General features: G+C 43.1%; 1 protein-coding gene across 4 annotated transcripts in view; it reads left to right on the top strand.

The window, feature by feature from the left end:
* LOC148505539 (syntaxin-binding protein 4-like) overlaps positions 1–18,801 on the top strand; it is a 164,560-nt gene that overhangs the window by 90,529 nt on the left and 55,230 nt on the right. For all 4 annotated transcript variants that reach the window (XR_015869886.1, XM_088448177.1, XM_088448179.1 and 1 more), the window contains exon 2: positions 14,790–14,863. Coding sequence is in view for 3 of the 4 variants with exons in the window: in XM_088448177.1 (XP_088304303.1) it covers positions 14,790–14,863 (74 nt within the window). In the remaining variant the exon portion in view is untranslated. The remainder of the gene's footprint in view (positions 1–14,789; positions 14,864–18,801) is intronic.

Below are 18,801 nucleotides of genomic sequence, written 5' to 3'. Positions count from 1 at the left end.
ATATCTTCTATGGTTAGACAGAACCATGAACAAAAGCAGCGCTCAAATCACAGTGGCATGCTAGTGTATGAGGAGTAAGGGTTAATGGTCACAGTGTCTTCTCTCTCACACATAACCATGGACCCAAGCAGCGCTCCTATCACAGTGGCATGCTAGTGTATGAGGAGTAAGGGTTAATGGTCACAGTGTCTTGTCTGTCACACAGAACCATGGACCCAAGCAGCGTTCCCATCACAGTGACATGCTAGTGTATGAGGAGTAAGGGTTAATGGTCACAGTGTCTTCTCTCTCACACATAACCATGGACCCAAGCAGCGCTCCTATCACAGTGACATGCTAATGTATGAGGAGTAAGGGTTAATGGTCACAGTGTCTCCTCTGTCACACAGAACCATGGACACGAGCAGCGCTCCTATCACAGTGGCATGCTAGTGTATGAGGAGTAAGGGTTAATGGTCACAATATCTTCTATGGTCAGACAGAACCATGGACCCAAGCAGCGGTCCTATCACAGTGGCATGCTAGTGTATGAGGAGTAAGGGTTAATGGTCACAGTGTCTCCTCTGTCACACAGAAGCATGGTCACGAGCAGCGTTCCTATCACAGTGACATGCTAGTGCATGAGGAGTAAGGGTTAATGGTCACAGTGTCTCCTCTGTCACACAGAACCATGGACCCAAGCAGCGCTCCTATCACAGTGGCATGCTAGTGTATGAGGAGTAAGGGTTATTGGTCACAGTGTCTCCTCTGTCACACAGAACCATGGACCCAGGCAGCGTTCCCATCACAGTGGCATGCTAGTGTATGAGGAGTAAGGGTTAATGGTCACAATATGTTCTCTGGTTAGACAGAACCATGGACCCAAGCAGCGCTCCTATCACAGTGGCATGTTAGTGTATGAGGAGTAAGGGTTAATGGTCACAGAGTCTTCTCTGTCACACAGTACCATGGACAAAAGCAGCGCTCCTATCACAGTAGCATGCTAGTGTATGAGGAATAAGGGTTAATGGTCACAGTGTCTTCTCTCTCACACATAACCATAGACCCAAGCAGCGCTCCTATCACAGTGGCATGCTAGTGTATGAGGAGTAAGGGTTAATGGTCACAGAGACTTCTCTGTCACACAGAACTATGAACCCAAGCAGCGCTCCTATCACAGTGACATGCTAGTGTATAAGGAGTAAGGGTTAATGGTCACAGTGTCTCCTCTGTCACACAGAACCATGGACACAAGCAGCGTTCCTATCACAGTGGCATGCTAGTGTATAAGGAGAAAGGGTTAATGGTCACAATATCTTCTATGGTCAGACAGAACCATGGACCCAAGCAGCGCTCCCATCACAGTGGCATGCTAGTGTATGAGGAGTAAGGGTTAATGGTCACAGTGTCTCCTCTGCAACACAGAACCATGGACCCAAGCAGCATTCCCATCACAGTGGCATGCTAGTGTATGAGGAGTAAGGGTTAATGGTCACAATATCTTCTATGGTCAGAAAGAACCATGGACCCAAGCAGCGCTCCCATCACAGTGGCATGCTAGTGTATGAGGAGTAAGGGTTAATGGTCACAGTGTCTCCTCTGTCACACAGAACCATGGACACGAGCAGCGCTCCTATCACAGTGGCATGCTAGTGTATGAGGAGTAAGGGTTAATGGTCATAGTGTCTTCTCTAGTTAGACAGAACCATGGACCCAAGCAGCGTTCCTATCACAGTGACATGCTAGTGTATGAGGAGTAAGGGTTAATGGCCACAGAGTCTTCTCTGTCACACAGAACCATGGACCCAGGCAGCGTTCCCATCACAGTGGCATGCTAGTGTATGAGGAGTAAGGGTTAATGGTCACAATATGTTCTCTGGTTAGACAGAACCATGGACCCAAGCAGCGCTCCTATCACAGTGGCATGCTAGTGTATGAGGAATAAGGGTTAATGGCCACAGAGTCTTCTCTGTCACACAGAACCATGGACCCAGGCAGCGTTCCCATCACAGTGGCATGCTAGTGTATGAGGAGTAAGGGTTAATGGTTACAATATGTTCTCTGGTTAGACAGAACCATGGACCCAAGCAGCGCTCCTATCACAGTGGCATGCTAGTGTATGAGGAGTAAGGGTTAATGATCACTGTGTCTCCTCTGTCACACAGAACCATGGACTCAAGCAGCGCTCCCATCACAGTGGCATGCTAGTGTATGAGGAGTAAGTGTTAATGGCCACAGAGTCTTCTCTGTCACACAGAACCATGGACCCAGGCAGCGTTCCCATCACAGTGGCATGCTAGTGTATGAGGAGTAAGGGTTAATGGTCACAATATGTTCTCTGGTAAGACAGAACCATGGACCCAAGCAGCGCTCCCATCACAGTGGCATGCTAGTGTATGAGGAGTAAGGGTTAATGGTCACAGTGTCTTCTCTCTCACATATAACCATGGACCCAAGCAGCGCTCCTATCACAGTGGCATGCTAGTGTATGAGGAGTAAGGGTTAATGGTCACAGAGTCTTCTCTGTCACACAGAACCATGGACCCAAGTAGCTCTCCTATCACAGTGGCATGCTAGTGTATGAGGAGTAAGGGTTAATGGTCACAATATGTTCTCTGGTTAGACAGAACCATGGACCCAAGCAGCGCTCCTATCACAGTGGCATGCTAGTGTATGAGGACTGGAGTAAGGGTTAATGGTCACAATATCTTCTATGGTTAGACAGAACCATGAACAAAAGCAGCGCTCAAATCACAGTGGCATGCTAGTGTATGAGGAGTAAGGGTTAATGGTCACAGTGTCTTCTCTCTCACACATAACCATGGACCCAAGCAGCGCTCCTATCACAGTGGCATGCTAGTGTATGAGGAGTAAGGGTTAATGGTCACAGTGTCTTGTCTGTCACACAGAACCATGGACCCAAGCAGCGTTCCCATCACAGTGACATGCTAGTGTATGAGGAGTAAGGGTTAATGGTCACAGTGTCTTCTCTCTCACACATAACCATGGACCCAAGCAGCGCTCCTATCACAGTGACATGCTAATGTATGAGGAGTAAGGGTTAATGGTCACAGTGTCTCCTCTGTCACACAGAACCATGGACACGAGCAGCGCTCCTATCACAGTGGCATGCTAGTGTATGAGGAGTAAGGGTTAATGGTCACAATATCTTCTATGGTCAGACAGAACCATGGACCCAAGCAGCGGTCCTATCACAGTGGCATGCTAGTGTATGAGGAGTAAGGGTTAATGGTCACAGTGTCTCCTCTGTCACACAGAAGCATGGTCACGAGCAGCGTTCCTATCACAGTGACATGCTAGTGCATGAGGAGTAAGGGTTAATGGTCACAGTGTCTCCTCTGTCACACAGAACCATGGACCCAAGCAGCGCTCCTATCACAGTGGCATGCTAGTGTATGAGGAGTAAGGGTTATTGGTCACAGTGTCTCCTCTGTCACACAGAACCATGGACCCAAGCAGCGCTCCTATCACAGTGGCATGCTAGTGTATGAGGAGTAAGGGTTAATGATCACAGTGTCTCCTCTGTCACACAGAACCATGGACCCAAGCAGTGCTCCTATCACAGTGACACGCTAGTGTATGAGGAGTAAGGGTTAATGGTCACAATATCTTCTATGGTCACACAGAACCATGGACAAAAGCAGCGCTCCTATCACAGTGGCATGCTAGTGTATGAGGATTAAGGGTTAATGGTCACAGAGTCTTCTCTGTCACACAGAATAATTTACCCAAGCAACGCTCCTATCACAGTGGCATGCTAGTGTATGAGGAGTAAGGGTTAATGGTCACAGTGTCTGCTCTGTCAGACAGAACCATGGACCCAAGCAGCGCTCCTATCACAGTGGCATGCTAGTGTATGAGGAGTAAGGGTTAATGGTCACAGTGTCTCCTCTGTCACACAGAACCATGGACCCAAGCAGCGTTCCCATCACAGTGGCATGCTAGTGTATGAGGAGTAAGGGTTAATGGTCACAGTGTTTCCTCTGTCACACAGAACCCAAGCAGCGCTCCTATCACAGTGGCATGCTAGTGTATGAGGAGTAAGGGTTAATGGTTACAGAGTCTTCTCTGTCACACAGAACCATGGACCCAAGCAGCGCTCCTATCACAGTGGCATGCTAGTGTATGAGGAGTAAGGGTTAATGGTCACAATATCTTCTTTGGTCAGACAGGACCATGGACCCAAGCAGCGTTCCCATCACAGTGGCATGCTAGTGTATGAGGAGTAAGGGTTAATGGTCACAGTGTCTCCTCTATCACACAGAACCATGGACCCAAGCAGCGCTCCCATCACAGTGACATGCTAGTGTATGAGGAGTAAGGGTTAATGGTCACAGTGTCTCCTCTGTCACACAGAACCATGGACCCAAGCAGCGCTCCCATCACAGTGGTATGCTAGTGTATGAGGAGTAAGGGTTAATGGTCACAGTGTCTTGTCTGTCACACAGAACCATGGACCCAAGCAGCGTTCCCATCACAGTGGCATGCTAGTGTATGAGGAGTAAGGGTTAATGGCCACAGTGTCTCCTCTGTCACACAGAACCATGGACCCAAGCAGCGCTCCTATCACAGTGGCATGCTAGTGTATGAGCAGTAAGGGTTATTGGTCACAGTATCTTCTCTGTCACACAGAATAATTTACCCAAGCTGTGCTCCTATCACAGTGGCATGCTAGTGTATGATCCGGATTCAGAGATGTACGCTAATGCCATTGCAGCTGCAATACCACACGCAGCCTCTTTGCGAAAATCTGCAAATGCTGCAGACGCCGTGGAATGTCCTGAGATGCCCACCTGCGGGTTTGCAAATCAAAGCATCTGAGTACAAATGACGCAATATCGGTCGTAGATCATTTGAGCATCGCAGTCCTGAGTAACCTATGGCTGCACAGAAAGGTTGCAGGACCTAAAACTCCGGTACCACTTGCACTGCCTACAGGATCACAGGTGCAGGCCTCAAAAACAACACGACATGCCTGCATTCTTAACCGCCACCCCCGCTATCCCCTGCAAAAGCTCACTGGCTGTCAGTCACCCTGCAAGTAAAAAAATTTATGCCAGTGACTACGGTAATGTACCTTGAAGTATGCACAGTTTACCGATAATCGCTAAACTGCGAACATCTGGGAATCAGGCCCTGTGCTGTGCCTGTAGGGGACAGTTGTCTACACGCTCCTGTCAGTTTACAGGCTGTGTTTGAAAAATGAGTTAGGAGCTGATTGGTTGGTACTTTATCTCCATCTTCTTTATCACTCTCCAAGGCTTAGTCCAGGTCATCTACCAAAGAGATCTTGTCTCGGGTCTATTGTGTGAATACTTTGGAGATCCCAGAAGGCAGATCCAAAGTAAGAATGGTCATTGACCATTGATGGTTAGTAACCTCAATGGTTTCCCACCAATGATACATAGTTTTACCATTGATAGGGGAGTTCAGATGGCAAAATCCCATCACTTTTCAGTATTGCACACATGTGGCCGCCATCCCCATTCCTTTGCACATGTACAGACCAGAACCATGGGTTAGGGTACTAATCTCTCTCTTTCGGGATTTTGTACCATTCAGGCTTCCAGCGTCGGTATTCATACCGATTCCCCTTAAAGATCTCAATAAAAAGATATTTCAGAAATACAGTATAATCATCTATGTGTCATTCTTTTCAGTCTGCTCAGTGCTTGGAAACATTTGCATTGCAGTGTGTGGGAAGATTGAATGATTATAATTGAGCAATCTCTTTTGCCATGCATGCTCACTATGGGCCTGATTCTGAGCCACGCGCAGCGGCTTCTGTGTCTTCTGCCTGTTGCACATCTGTGACGTTTTGCAAATACGGCTACAAGCCCTTCCCTGGTGTACAGCTGTGCGACTGAATGTTCAACAACTGAGACACCCACTTTGAGCATCTTTGGATGCTGTAATACCTCTTGGTGTGTCTTTAGATGCAGCCAGGGCCATTGCTGGATTTCTCGGCACCCAGCGCCATCCTGTGCTACACTATCGCTACTGCCCTCCCCCGCAGCTTATACTCCTTATACCAGTTTATATAACTCCAGCTTATGGGTGGAGGGCGGGGTTCTTCCGGAGCCGGCCACATTGCGGCCCTGGCGCCCTTGTGCGGCTGCATGGGCAGAACGTGTCTGGAGCCGGCCTAGGATGCAACCATCAGTCACACCATCAAAACGTGCACCAACCCCATGCTGGGTAAACAAAATTGAAACGACTAACCTCTAGCGCTTCCTGTGTAGTCCGTATGTTATAAATAACACCAAGCAGTATATACTAAATTTACATGAATTTGTTTATATCATAGTAGATATGTGAATAAAACAGGTAATACCGGTATAAGTAAAACACATACAGCCTCAACTTAAAACATATAACATAAAACATACAATGCAGTACCTCAATGAGATCTGCTATTGAATAAAAAGGGGCAGACATGCTTATGAGCGTTTTTAGATATATATCTGGGTAAATCCAAAAAAGGTATATTGAAAGGATATATATCCTGATTTCAAAGTCCAGAAAAAAATCAATCAATCATAAACACAGGTGGTCATATAAACAGTCTCACTTGATCCAGAATAAATCCTGATAGAGGATGGTGTATAAAGTCCAGTCAGTAAGAATAGTTTGCCGGCAAACTTGGGGTACCTCACGTTCTGCAGACGTCCAACAGGTTCCCCTCCACTGTCATCTACGTGTTTCACCTAATAGATAGGCTTCCTCAGGATGTGGTGTGAATAGCACTCTTACCTCTTTATATACCTCCTGGGTATCCTGACCTTATGCACGTGGTCCCGCCTCGGCGTCACTCCATTCACTTCCGCCCAGCTGGGTTCAGACGTCATATCCGCCCAGCGGAATGGAGACATCACTTCCAGCCAGCGGGACGATCACTTCCTTCCCTCAAGTAAAGGATGCCATGTCTGCCCTCACTTGCAGTAAGGGCAGGCCAGAAATCATAATGGCCGCTCAGTTACTTCCGCCCAGCTAGGAGAAGGTATCATCGTTGTTCCTAATAGGGCGTGTCTAAAGGTTATATATGGCCATATAGTATTATATAATCTTAGACTCCTAATTTCTTCCATAAAGAATCCAAAGACATCACGTAGTCCTGTACTATTTCAATATATCAAGAAGCCATACAGTCACAAAAAATAATGTCAATCAATATTGGTATCATCATCACAGATGTCAGTTTACTACGGGATTGATGCAACATTTCCCTTAAGTAACTACTACCATCTGATATGGTTTCAGCTCCAGTTATAGCCACTATATGAAGTATAGATATGCAGAATAAAAGACAATAACATGACAAAAAACATACAACATGTAGAATAATATAATAAATATAAGATATAATAAATTTATAAAAAGCTCCATAAATAAAGTATTAAAATCAAGATGTTGTTCTAATATTTAATTTTAAATTTTTAAGAAAAGGTATAAGCTATAGACCTATTAGTCTGCTAAATGTTGACTATAAGCTCCTAGCTAAGATTATGGCGTTACGACTCCAGACAATTCTATCACACATAGTAACAGAACATCAAACGGGGTTTGTGCAAGGGCGACACGCAGTAAAGGCTATAAGAACGGCAATAGCAGCAGTGGTGGCATCGGGTGGTTCATCGGGTGGTGAAAATATATTATTGAGCTTGGATATTCAGAGAGCTTTTGATATGGTTTTATGGCCGTACTTGTTTGAAGTTCTGGAGAGAAGAGCCTTTGAAACCAGCTTTGTTGAGCTCATACGTTATTTTTATTTTAATCCTTCCTCATCATTAATGGTTAATGGAGTAGTGGGTCCCCGTTTTTATCTAGAAAGAGGCACCCGTCAGGGTTGTCCTCTTTCGCCGCTATTATTTAATCTGGTATTGGATCCTCTACTTAGAACCCTTCCGAATTGGCAGGAATTTAAGGGCATCTCTGTAGGTAGACAGGAGTTAAAAATTTCCGCATTTGCGGACGATATTCTTCTCTAAATTGGTAATCCTGAACAATTTCTACCCCTCCTGTTACGTAAATTGGAACATTTCGGCCTAGTGTCTGGTCTACATATTAATATGACCAAGTCAGTAGCTATGTCACTTACAGGCTCTGCTAGATCTCCTAGATGGGCTTCTCAATACCCCTTACAATGGGCTAAACAGTACATACCATACTTAGGAATTCTTTTACCACAAAATATTTTCAATCTCTATAGATTGAATATTAAAAAAGCGATTAATATATTGAGTGCGGATATTAGGGGATGGGAGCGTCTTCCTTTGTCATTTTTGGGAAGGGCTAATTTGTTAAAGATGGTGGCTATCCCCCGTTTAATATATCCTCTACAATCGCTCCCTGTTCTTCTGACTAAAGCTGATCAAATTAAAATTAATATGATGATACGTCAATTTATTTGGAGGGGAGGCACAGCTAGAATAGCCCTACGAAAACTCTGTCAACCCCGAAATAATGGAGGCATAAATTTTCCGGATATAACTATATATAACCAAGCGGCTCTCTTGAGACATTTACGTGACTGGCTGCTTCAATCCTCCATATATACTAATGTTCAAGTAGAACAAAGTTTTATAACAGAATATGATTTAATTAGCTTCCTCCATCAACATGATCAAGAAATATCTGAGATATATAAATCGAATCCATTGTTGTGGACAACTAGAAAAATATGGCACATCTTACGACATAAGGCTGGATTAAATGCATATCACACTCTTCATCTCCCACTGATCCATAATCCCAGTTACCTTGATGGCATGGCTACTCACCCTTTTACATTATGGCGTTTAGCAGGTATAACTAATATTAAATACTTAGTTTCAATGGAAGAAAAGCATGTTCTTACATATACAGAGGTCTCAAACAATTTCCCAATGATAATTCCTTATCCATTGGCATTTCTGCAAATGCGCTCTTATCTTAGGTATGTTTTAAAACATTTCTCTGATAAGGACTGGGATAACACATTGGACTGTTTTCTGTCATATCAGGTACCACAACGCAGAGCTATCTCGATCCATTATAATTTTTTAAGGGATATAATAGACCATTCCATAATCTCTGGAGGTATGGCTAAATGGCTTGTTCATTTCTCAAATTTGACGATTCCTAGGTTAGAGAAGGCATTGGAGTTCTCTAGAAGAACTTTGCCAGCCAGTCCAGTATGTATACTGAACTCTTTATAAATATCTATCACAATGTTTATCTATCTCCAATGAGACATTTCAAAATGGGTTCATCTAATAACCATTTATGTCAACGATGTCAACAGGAAGAAGCAGATAACTTTCACTGTCTATGGGCATGCCCAATAGTTAAACATTTTTGGTATCAGATTCGTAGATATGCAGAGACAAAATTTGTAAACTACGTCCCTTTTACTCCTGAGTGGGCAATATTGGGGGTTTTTGACCCAGAACAGCGTATGACCTCAGATAGTAAGAGATTACTGTTGATCATGAGTGCGGCAGGCAAGAAAACCATACTGCAGGGTTGGTTGGATAGCTCACCTCCTCAATGGTCTCTGTTTATGACAAAATTATATTTTATTTTCAAAATGGATTGGGTAGAAACTATCATACAAAAAGAAAAAAGGGCGGAACGTTTCTTTTCCCTATGGGAAACGTACATAGACACACTTCCACTCACCACAAGAAAACAAATACATTATAGTTTGAGGAATACCACATGGTATCTCACAAGACTGGCGGTAGGTGATCCTCCAATAAATATAACCTAGAAAGGTGGGTTAGGCCGTTTTTCTCTCCAGGTCCCCAGGATAAAATAAAAATAAATAAATAAATATATTTGAATAACCACTAGTCAAACAATAATTTTGTACTGATTTGTTTTTTTAAATAGATATATGCAGAAAACAAAATTATAGATTTATTCTCAAGTTTGTGGGATATATGTTGAATTGTATGATTTACCATTCTATATGAATAGAATTTGTTTCTGTATTACATTTTATTATGTATGACTGTATATCAAGTGATGTTTGAAACAAAACTGTTTCTTGTTTTATATGCACAATGTCTCAATAAAAATATTTATAAAAAAAAAAAAAGAAAAGGTATAAGCTCAAAATCGATATTCAGTCCCTTTGGCTGAAGTGTCTCTAATTCGAAGATCATTTTTGTTTCCTCTTTAAGCAAATTATCATTCAAATCTTCCCCTCTCCATGACACCTTTATTTGTTAAAGGCCTATAAACATTAATTTAGAAGGGTCACTGTTATGTTTCTCTTGAAAATGTTTAGACACACTATGATTTTCTTTAGTATTTTTTATATTATTTAGATGTTCATTGACACGTATCGATACATTTTTGTATAGTTTTCCCTATATATTGATACCCGCAAGGACATGATAACATATAAATAATTCCTTTAGAATTACAGAAAATCTTTTGTCTAATATCAAAACTATTATTTGCAGTATAGGAGATAACACTAGAGATGGGTTTAGTCGTATGGCTATTAGTTTTTTTTACACGCAATACAGCCACCACATTTATAAAATCCTGATGTATTCCCTTTTAGCCATGTTCCTTTTTCATTTTGCTTATGAAGGTGACTCTTCACCAGAGAATTCCTTATAGTTGGAGCTCTTCTATATATAATCCTAGGTATCCTCGGTAGGAAAGGGCCAAGTTCCTCATCAGCCATCAAAATGTGCCAGTGCTTTTTCAATGATTTCTCCAGGAGTTTACTCTGTCCTGAGAATTCTATAATGAAATGTACACTCTCCTCTTGTATATTTAGTTTTTTCTTTTCCTTATATTGTAGGAGGGTGTTCCTATCTAATTGGGTGACGTCTTTCCAATCCCTCTCTAATCTGTTTCATCATAATGTTTCTCTTCAAACTGTTTAACGAGAACCTTAGATTGTTCATCCCAATCTTCTCTTCTGGAGCAATTACTCCTAATTCGTTTCAGCTGCCCTTTGAGGATATTGGATATCCACTGATGATGATGGTTGCTGTTAGCATTGAGATAGCTATTGCAATCCACTGGTTTTGAGAAAGTCTTTGTTTCAATTTTACTATTCTCAACAAAAATTGTAAGATCAAGAAAATTGATCTTATTGTCACTAATTTCACTGGAAAATTCAAAATTTTTATCATTTTGATTGATAGAGGAAATGAACTCTTCTAATGATGACCTTTCTCCATCCCATATTATAATAACATCATCAATATAGCGTGCCCATAAAATAAGATTATTTTGATAAACGTTATTGGCCCATATTTTTTTCCCATTGAGCTAGGAATAGATTATCATATGAAGATGCAAAGACTGTACCCATCGTGGTGCCTTTTCTCTGTATATAAAATTTATCACCAAACCAAAAAAAATTATGTGTTAAGATGAATGAAATTCCCTCAAAGATATAATCAATTTGCTGTAAGCTCAGGGCCAAATCTTCTCCTAGGAGCTTCCTGACATTCCTACATCCTTTATCGTGTTCTATGCACGTGTAGAGAGATTTAATGTCACATGTAGCTAAAAGATAAGATTCTTGCCACTCTATAGCCTGTACAATCTCCAAAACTTGTGTTGAATCTTTCAAATATCCACGTTGTAATTTAACAATAGGTTGCAGGAATTGATCAATATATTTAGATAAACCGGAAGTTAATGAATTTATTCCTGCCACTATCGGCCTGCCTGGCGGTTTGATCAGATTTTTATGCAATTTGGGGAGATGATAAAAAACTGGTATCTTCGGACACTTTGGATATAAATATTCAAACTCTTTCTTAGTTAATATTTTATTATCTCTCCCCTTCTTTAAAATTTTGCATAACTCTATAGCAAAGATACTAGCTGGATCCTTCTCCAAAGACTCATATGTGTCTTATTCTTTCACCAGATTCTCTGCCTCTTTCACATACATCTCTTTGTCCAAAATGACAATTCCTCCCCCTTTGTCTGCTGGTTTCAGGACTATTTTGTCATTCTTTTTTAGTCCTTGTAGAGCTTTCCTTTCAGCTGATGATAAATTATATTTCTGTGTTTTCCTGTTATTGTTCTCTGGTGATTTTCGAATGTCCTCTTCCATCAATTTCTGAAATGTATTAATCAGATTCCCCTTCACATGTTGGGGAAGGAAGGTGAACTTTTCTTTAAGATCTGTGTGTATAAAGGAGTCTTCTTCAGGTTGTTCCTTCATTTGATTATCTTTTCTGCTAAAAAAACTTTTTAAGGGCAATTTTCCTGGTAAATTTGTGAAGATCTATGAAAGTGTTAAATCTATTAATGGTATTAGTGGGTGCAAATTTGAATCCCTTTTTGAGTACACTGATTTCTGCAGATGTCAATTTATGTAGACTCAGGATGGGGTAGAGGGTGCGGAGGGTGCGCTCGCCCTATGGGTGTAATGCTGGAGTAATAGTGTGTTGTGGTCTTTTGTGTTCGATGTTGTGTGTGGAGTGATGGGGTGTAGGGAGGGAAGGGGGTCTAATGGACTGGAGGTGGTGGGTGAGGAAATGAAGACAGAGGCAGAAATGGGGGCCAAAGGGTTTATTGGAAAAAAACAGTACTAATCCTGTTCGGTCCCAGGCACCCAGGTGGGGTGAGCGATCCACTTAGGGGTGTGTGTGGGTGGCATTAATCAGGGGGCATTTCTATTGGGGGTCTACTAGAGAGGGAGCATTAGTATTGGCACTAATAGAGGGGCATTACTAGTGGGGGCATTTCTACAGAGGGCTCTACTAAAGGGGGAATGACTACTGGGGGCATTACTATTGGGGGCACAACTGCATGGGTATTTCTACTGGGGAATTTATGCAGGGGGCATTACTACTAGGACATTACTATTGGGCACATGCCCAATTACTACTGGGGGGCATTACTATTTGGGGCTCAACTACAGGGGTATTACTACTGGGGGCATTTATACAGAGGGCATTACTACAGGGGGCACTACTAATGGGAGTATTGCATAGGGGGCACTGCATAAGGGGCACTACTACTGGGTGCACTGCATACGGGGCACTACCACTGTGGGCACTGACACTACTGGGGGCTCTGCATAAGGTCCCCATTGCGCATACCCCCAATTTGTCACATTTAATAGGGGCCCCCACATGTTTGTTGCCCAGGGGCCCCCACAGACCTTAATCCGGCCCTGCCTTCAGTGGTGATCTTATATATAAACAGATTAAAAGAAAGGGGTCTGAAGGTAGCGCAAATATCTCAAAGCACAGGATGCTTATGAGGAAAAATAGGGGCTCACCTTCCCTAATATAGCTATACAAAATAAAAACGAATAACCTCTAGCGCTTCCTGTGTAGTCCGTATGTTATAAATAACACCAAGCTGTATATACTAAATTTACATGAATTTATTTATATCATAGTAGATATGTGAATAAAACAGGTAATACCGGTATAAGTAAAACACATACAGACTCACAGCATAAAACATATAACATAAAACATACAGTGCAGTACCTCAATGAGATCTGCTATTGAATAAAAAGGGGCAGACATACTTATGAGCGTTTTACTCTGTCTCCTTATGGCTAGATATATATCTGGGTAAATCCAAAAAAGGTATATTGAAAGGATATATATCCCGACTTCAAAGTCCAGAAAAAATCAATCAGTCATAAACACAGGTGGTCATATAAACAGTCTCACTTGATCCAGAATAAATCCTGATAGAGGATGGTGTATAAAGTCCAGTCAGTAAGAATAGTTTACCGGCAAACTTGGGGTACCTCACGTTCTGCAGACGTCCAACAGGTTCCCCTCCACTGTCATCTACGCGTATCACCTAAATCCTGGGTGCAGACTCTCCACCAGAGTATGACCTTCAATGTGAGTTCGAAATCACTCCAGTGACATGCCCGCAACACTGTCATAACTCTCCCAGAATACGGGCCATCTCCTTGCGTCCACTTATTCTCCTCCCTGTCACTGCCCACCAACGTTCCAAACTATTTTCAAGACATTTCTAAGACCGCGAATCTCAGTGGGCTTGATTCAGAGATGTACGCAAAGCCAATATTTACGCAGTTTAATGATTATCGCGAACTGCACATGCATCTAGGACAGTGTACATTACCATCAGTGCTTGCAGCGACTTTTTACCCACAGTGTGATTGACAGTCTGGGACCGTTTGTGGGAGGTAACGAGGACATAGCGGCAAAAATGCAGGTGTGTTGTGACCCTTTTCGGGCCGCATCACAGCCTGCATCTGTGATCCAGTGCGCAATAAAAATGGCTCCGGTGTCTCAGTACACACACCCATTCTGCGCAACCGTGGGGTTGCTCAGTAAGTTTATTATCGAAGATTCTGTGACCAATGCTATGTCTCTGTATGCTGCCACCTGGACTTGTGACGCCGCCTGTGGGCTGAGACATTTGCATATTTTCTTACACCTGCTGCTTACAAAGACGCGGCATTAGCGTACATCTCTGAATCAGGCCCCCTGTGCGCATAGGTTCTGGGCACATGCGCAGTGCGTCTTACACCCATGCACAAAAGACATAGAATCGCCCACCTGCGTCCGACATCGGCAGTGCATGCGGCTCAGAATCAGCATCTGTGTGACGTTTATCGCAGTTATAATTCCTTCAGTGTAAAAATAGTTTTTTAATTAAAACTTCAGGATTTCTATATTGTCTGTAAAATTCCAAAAGAAACTCATTTCAAATATTGTACATTGATTTAAAAATGTTTAAGCCTGTAATAAATCAGCTTCACAGAACACAAACATAAAGCATGTCTCACCACTGTGTTCTAATGTTCATTTTGTTTTATGTAGGACAATAATGGGTCCTTACGGGATGGATCGCACCGTTTATTGCATGGAGTTCAGTGACTGCGCCAACGGATTGGGTAATGTATTAACATTTTAACATATTCTATTGGCTATCAGTGAACGTACTGTAGAGTAGATGAAATCCCTTTGTTCCTAGAAAGCATGGGGGCTGTACATCCTCTTTCTGTAAAAAAAAAAATAGACTTTATGGGGTATATTTACTGAAGTGCAGGTTTTTAGTGGAGATTTTGCACATACTGTAGCAACCAATCAGATTCTACTTAACATGTATCTAGCACCTTCTTGAAGAGAATAGCTAGAATCTGATTGGTTGCTATGGGCAACATCTCCACTTCTAAAAATCCGCACTAGAGAACACAAGGGATTGAGAATTTGCATGCAGTAAAAACACATGTGAACGACCGCTATATTAGGAAATGGCAATTGGTGCCTCTTATGTATGATCTTAAGAGAAGAGAAGATTCTAGACAAGTCACAAATCGTTGCACCTGTACACTGGGTTCCTCTGTTGTCATAGGGTATCCGGTAACAATGATGTAAGGCGATCACTCCTCGCTGTAATCAGGATTTAGCGACTGGCAGCACCCAGTACGTAAGAGGATTTGTGGGATTGTTTGGGAAACATTAAACCATTATTTCAATTGAGTCAGTGTTAGGAGAATGAAAATGGGATACAGGAAATCAGCATAAGAGCAGGTATTATAAAAATAACCTAGAAAGAGAAAAATGAAAATAGAATTTACTGGTTACAGCAAATGGTAGATAGAGAATAAAAAATAAATAATAAAAAATAATAATACAATAACAGAATTATAATATATAACAGGTGATAATTATTGTAATGCGATTCTGTTATTCAATTTAATTGATGTTGCAAATAATCTGTCATAATCTACCTAGTCACTTTACCTGTGACTTCTTTAATATCAACAACCCTTTTGTTTCCTGCATTTTATATTCAAATTAAATAAATAAATAATAATAAAAAAATATATATTATTTATTCAATCATTTAATTTCCCAAAATCAAATCCTTAAATCTTTAGTGATTATTTTACATACACAGTTGAAAGCCAAAAAAGGGCACAAACCCATAACAACCAATCAGGTCACTGGTTTCACTAGGCTAATTTCCATGAGATCAATCAAAGATAATCGCTGATTGGTAACTGTAGGTTAGTACAAACCTGCACCATCAGAATAACCTTCACCAAGGCATGGCAGGAATAAGACACATTAAATAAATAAATAAGCAAAACTGTATCATCACAGTATGGAAATTATTCCAGTGTATAATGGTGGGGTATAAGGGATTTTGTATGCAGGCATTATTTTATCCATCTCTCCTTTTGAGTTTACATAAAGGTAGGCTTAGGATATTAAAAATATTGTATAAAATTACATTCATGCTGTGTGTATAAGGTGTATATGAAACATAAATGAATTTCATGTATGTAGACAAACTATGCTTGAGCCACAAAATTATTGAAAATATTGTATAAAATTATCTGCAACTTGTGTGTATAAGGTGTATATAATACATAAATGCATTCTGTGTGTATATTTGGGCCCCATTCCCAAGATATTTCATTATGATATGCAAATATTCCAAAATACGGAATATTCCGTTATCCAAAATACCCCTGGTCCCAACACTGGCGTAAGTTCATCCCAGATGCCCGGAGGCAAGTTATAATTTGGTGCCTCCCATCATAGCCGCTGACACTGTAATGTAGCATTTCGCATGCAGATACACCCGCCAGGGAGGAGTGAGTCAGAGTGTAGTGGGTGAGGAGGATGCCGGACGTGTCACACTGACAAAAGAAGTTGCTAGGGAGCAGCGGCACTAATGAGTAGGGAGAGGCTATAAATAGATGCCAGCTGATGGTCTCACACAGAACTCTCCACTAGTGTATGATGGCTTCTCAGGTCCCGGGAAGAGGTGCCATGTATTGGGTGGCCATGACGGTACACTAGTTACAGCCTTAAGTGTGATGAATATATTGTGGGCAATGGAGGAGGCACCCCTGCAGTGCTGGAGCCCGGCGGTAGGCGCCTCCATTGTCTCCCATAGTTCTGCCCCTGGTTCCCAAGCATTTTGTATATGGGAGACTCAACCTGTAATAGTATGATTATGGTGTTATGATCACCAGAAATTCTCTGTGTAAGACCTTTAGAGTCACGCTGATGAGGTCTTCTGCCAATAACAGCCCGCCGTTATTCCCTTAGAGCTAGTTGCACTCACCGGTAGTTAGGTTGCCGACTGATGTTCAACTTGGGACATTAGAGGCTTACATGACTATTCTGGTGATCACTGGGTGTCCAGCAGCTGATGGTTCTTCAGGCAAGGACTGGTCACGACAATGGTCGCAGTGCAGACAAGGTCGGCACTGCGGCCATTGGATGGCTGAGGTGCGACTTTGGGAGCCAAGGTGCGGCCTTGAGGGCCGTGGTGCGGCCTCGGGAGCCGAGGTGCGGCATTGAAGGCTGAGGGACGGCCTTGTGGGCCGATGTGCAGCATTGGGAGCAAGGGTAAACTATAACCGGCAAGGTGACCCCGGTCCGGCAAAGTAATAAAAGATCCTCCACCAATGGCGTGCAGGTACAAAAATGTATTAATTTCTAGCAGCTGGGACGCTGCACGTCTATACGGTAGTCCCAGCAGACCCGTGGCTGTCTGAAGTCTTGGTCTCCCACATTGCCTGGCAACCGGAGAGGTTGTCAGACCCTGCGTCTTCCAGGATGTGGCGTCCTGGAAGACGAGCGACAGTAGAAACCCACAAAGGTAACAAGTCGCGATGGCAGCTTGTGACATGTGGCAAATTTAAGAGCCTGCAATTTGGAGGGTGAGTCGTCAACCTGCCAGTTATGTGCAACAGGTTAAGAAGCCACACATCAATGGCGTCTTTTCAGTAGGGGTGACCGTCGGTGGGTTAGCACCAATTCAAGAGGTGCCTCAGCTCTGCTTGTTGATTTTGGCAACAGCTTTGCTTTGCCTGGTATACAGCTTTCACACATTGGCTTTTCTGTATCAGTCAAAGATATCCCTGTAACCAACCATTTCTGGACGCTGTCATGTCCAAGATGCCTTTTTGCTCAGAGGAGCCGAGAGGCAGGGGAGCGGGTACTAATTACCCTGGCTCGGGTTTGCTGGAAAGGCCTGGGGGGGCCCGGGTCCGACACCGCTCCCTCGTCCCTGTCAGCTGAGCAGCCCAGCACACACTGCTGTGTGCTGGGCTGCAAAGGAAGACTGCTTGCTGCAGCAGTCTCCTATGCCTGTGGGTACCCCCCCCCCCCCGGGTATGTGCTGGGCTGAGGGGCTCACAGCGCCCCCCTCCCCAGTGCTCAGGGTTTTATAATTTTTTTCTTAAGGTGGTGTGACCACGCCTCCCTTGATTAGGCCACGCCTTCTTCACCCAGGCCCGGCCCTTGGCAGCCCTGTCTGTTCTTGGATACTTATGGTTATGAGGTGTGCCCTATGTTTGGTACGGGATGCAGTCAGGAAGCCGACGGTTGCAATGCCGACCGCCGGCTTCCCGACTGTCTAATCCCGGCAAGGTACAAATGACAGGCACCCTCGGGAAGAGGTTAGGGTTAGGCACCTCCCCGGGAGAGTTAGGGTTAGTCTGCGGAGAAGGGGGGGTTAGGGGTAGGCACTTAGAGGGGGGTTAGGGTTAGGCACTTGGGGGGGAGGTTAGGGTTAGGTACCCCTAAAGGAGTTAGGGGGTAGAATAGGGTTAGTAATAGGAATCATACTGATTCTGTCTGGTACATATAGCACATCTTAGTTTTCTTTGTCTTTCGTTTTAGGGGGTACTTCACCAAAAGATGCTATCGCAGTTGCAAACATGGTAGCATCTGCGATTGCACTATTATGGTAACGCAGCAGGAGGCGTCTCGCCTCATGCATGTATTACTTATCTGAGCTAAGGACGCATCATCGAATAATCTGCTAGGCCATCGGCCGGCTGAGTGACCTATCGATTACGCAAGC

This window comes from Taudactylus pleione, unplaced genomic scaffold, assembly GCF_031769625.1.
Source record: "Taudactylus pleione unplaced genomic scaffold, aTauple2 ptg000451l, whole genome shotgun sequence".
Classification (NCBI taxonomy): domain Eukaryota; kingdom Metazoa; phylum Chordata; class Amphibia; order Anura; family Myobatrachidae; genus Taudactylus; species Taudactylus pleione.
This window is presented reverse-complemented; position numbering and strand designations above follow the sequence as displayed.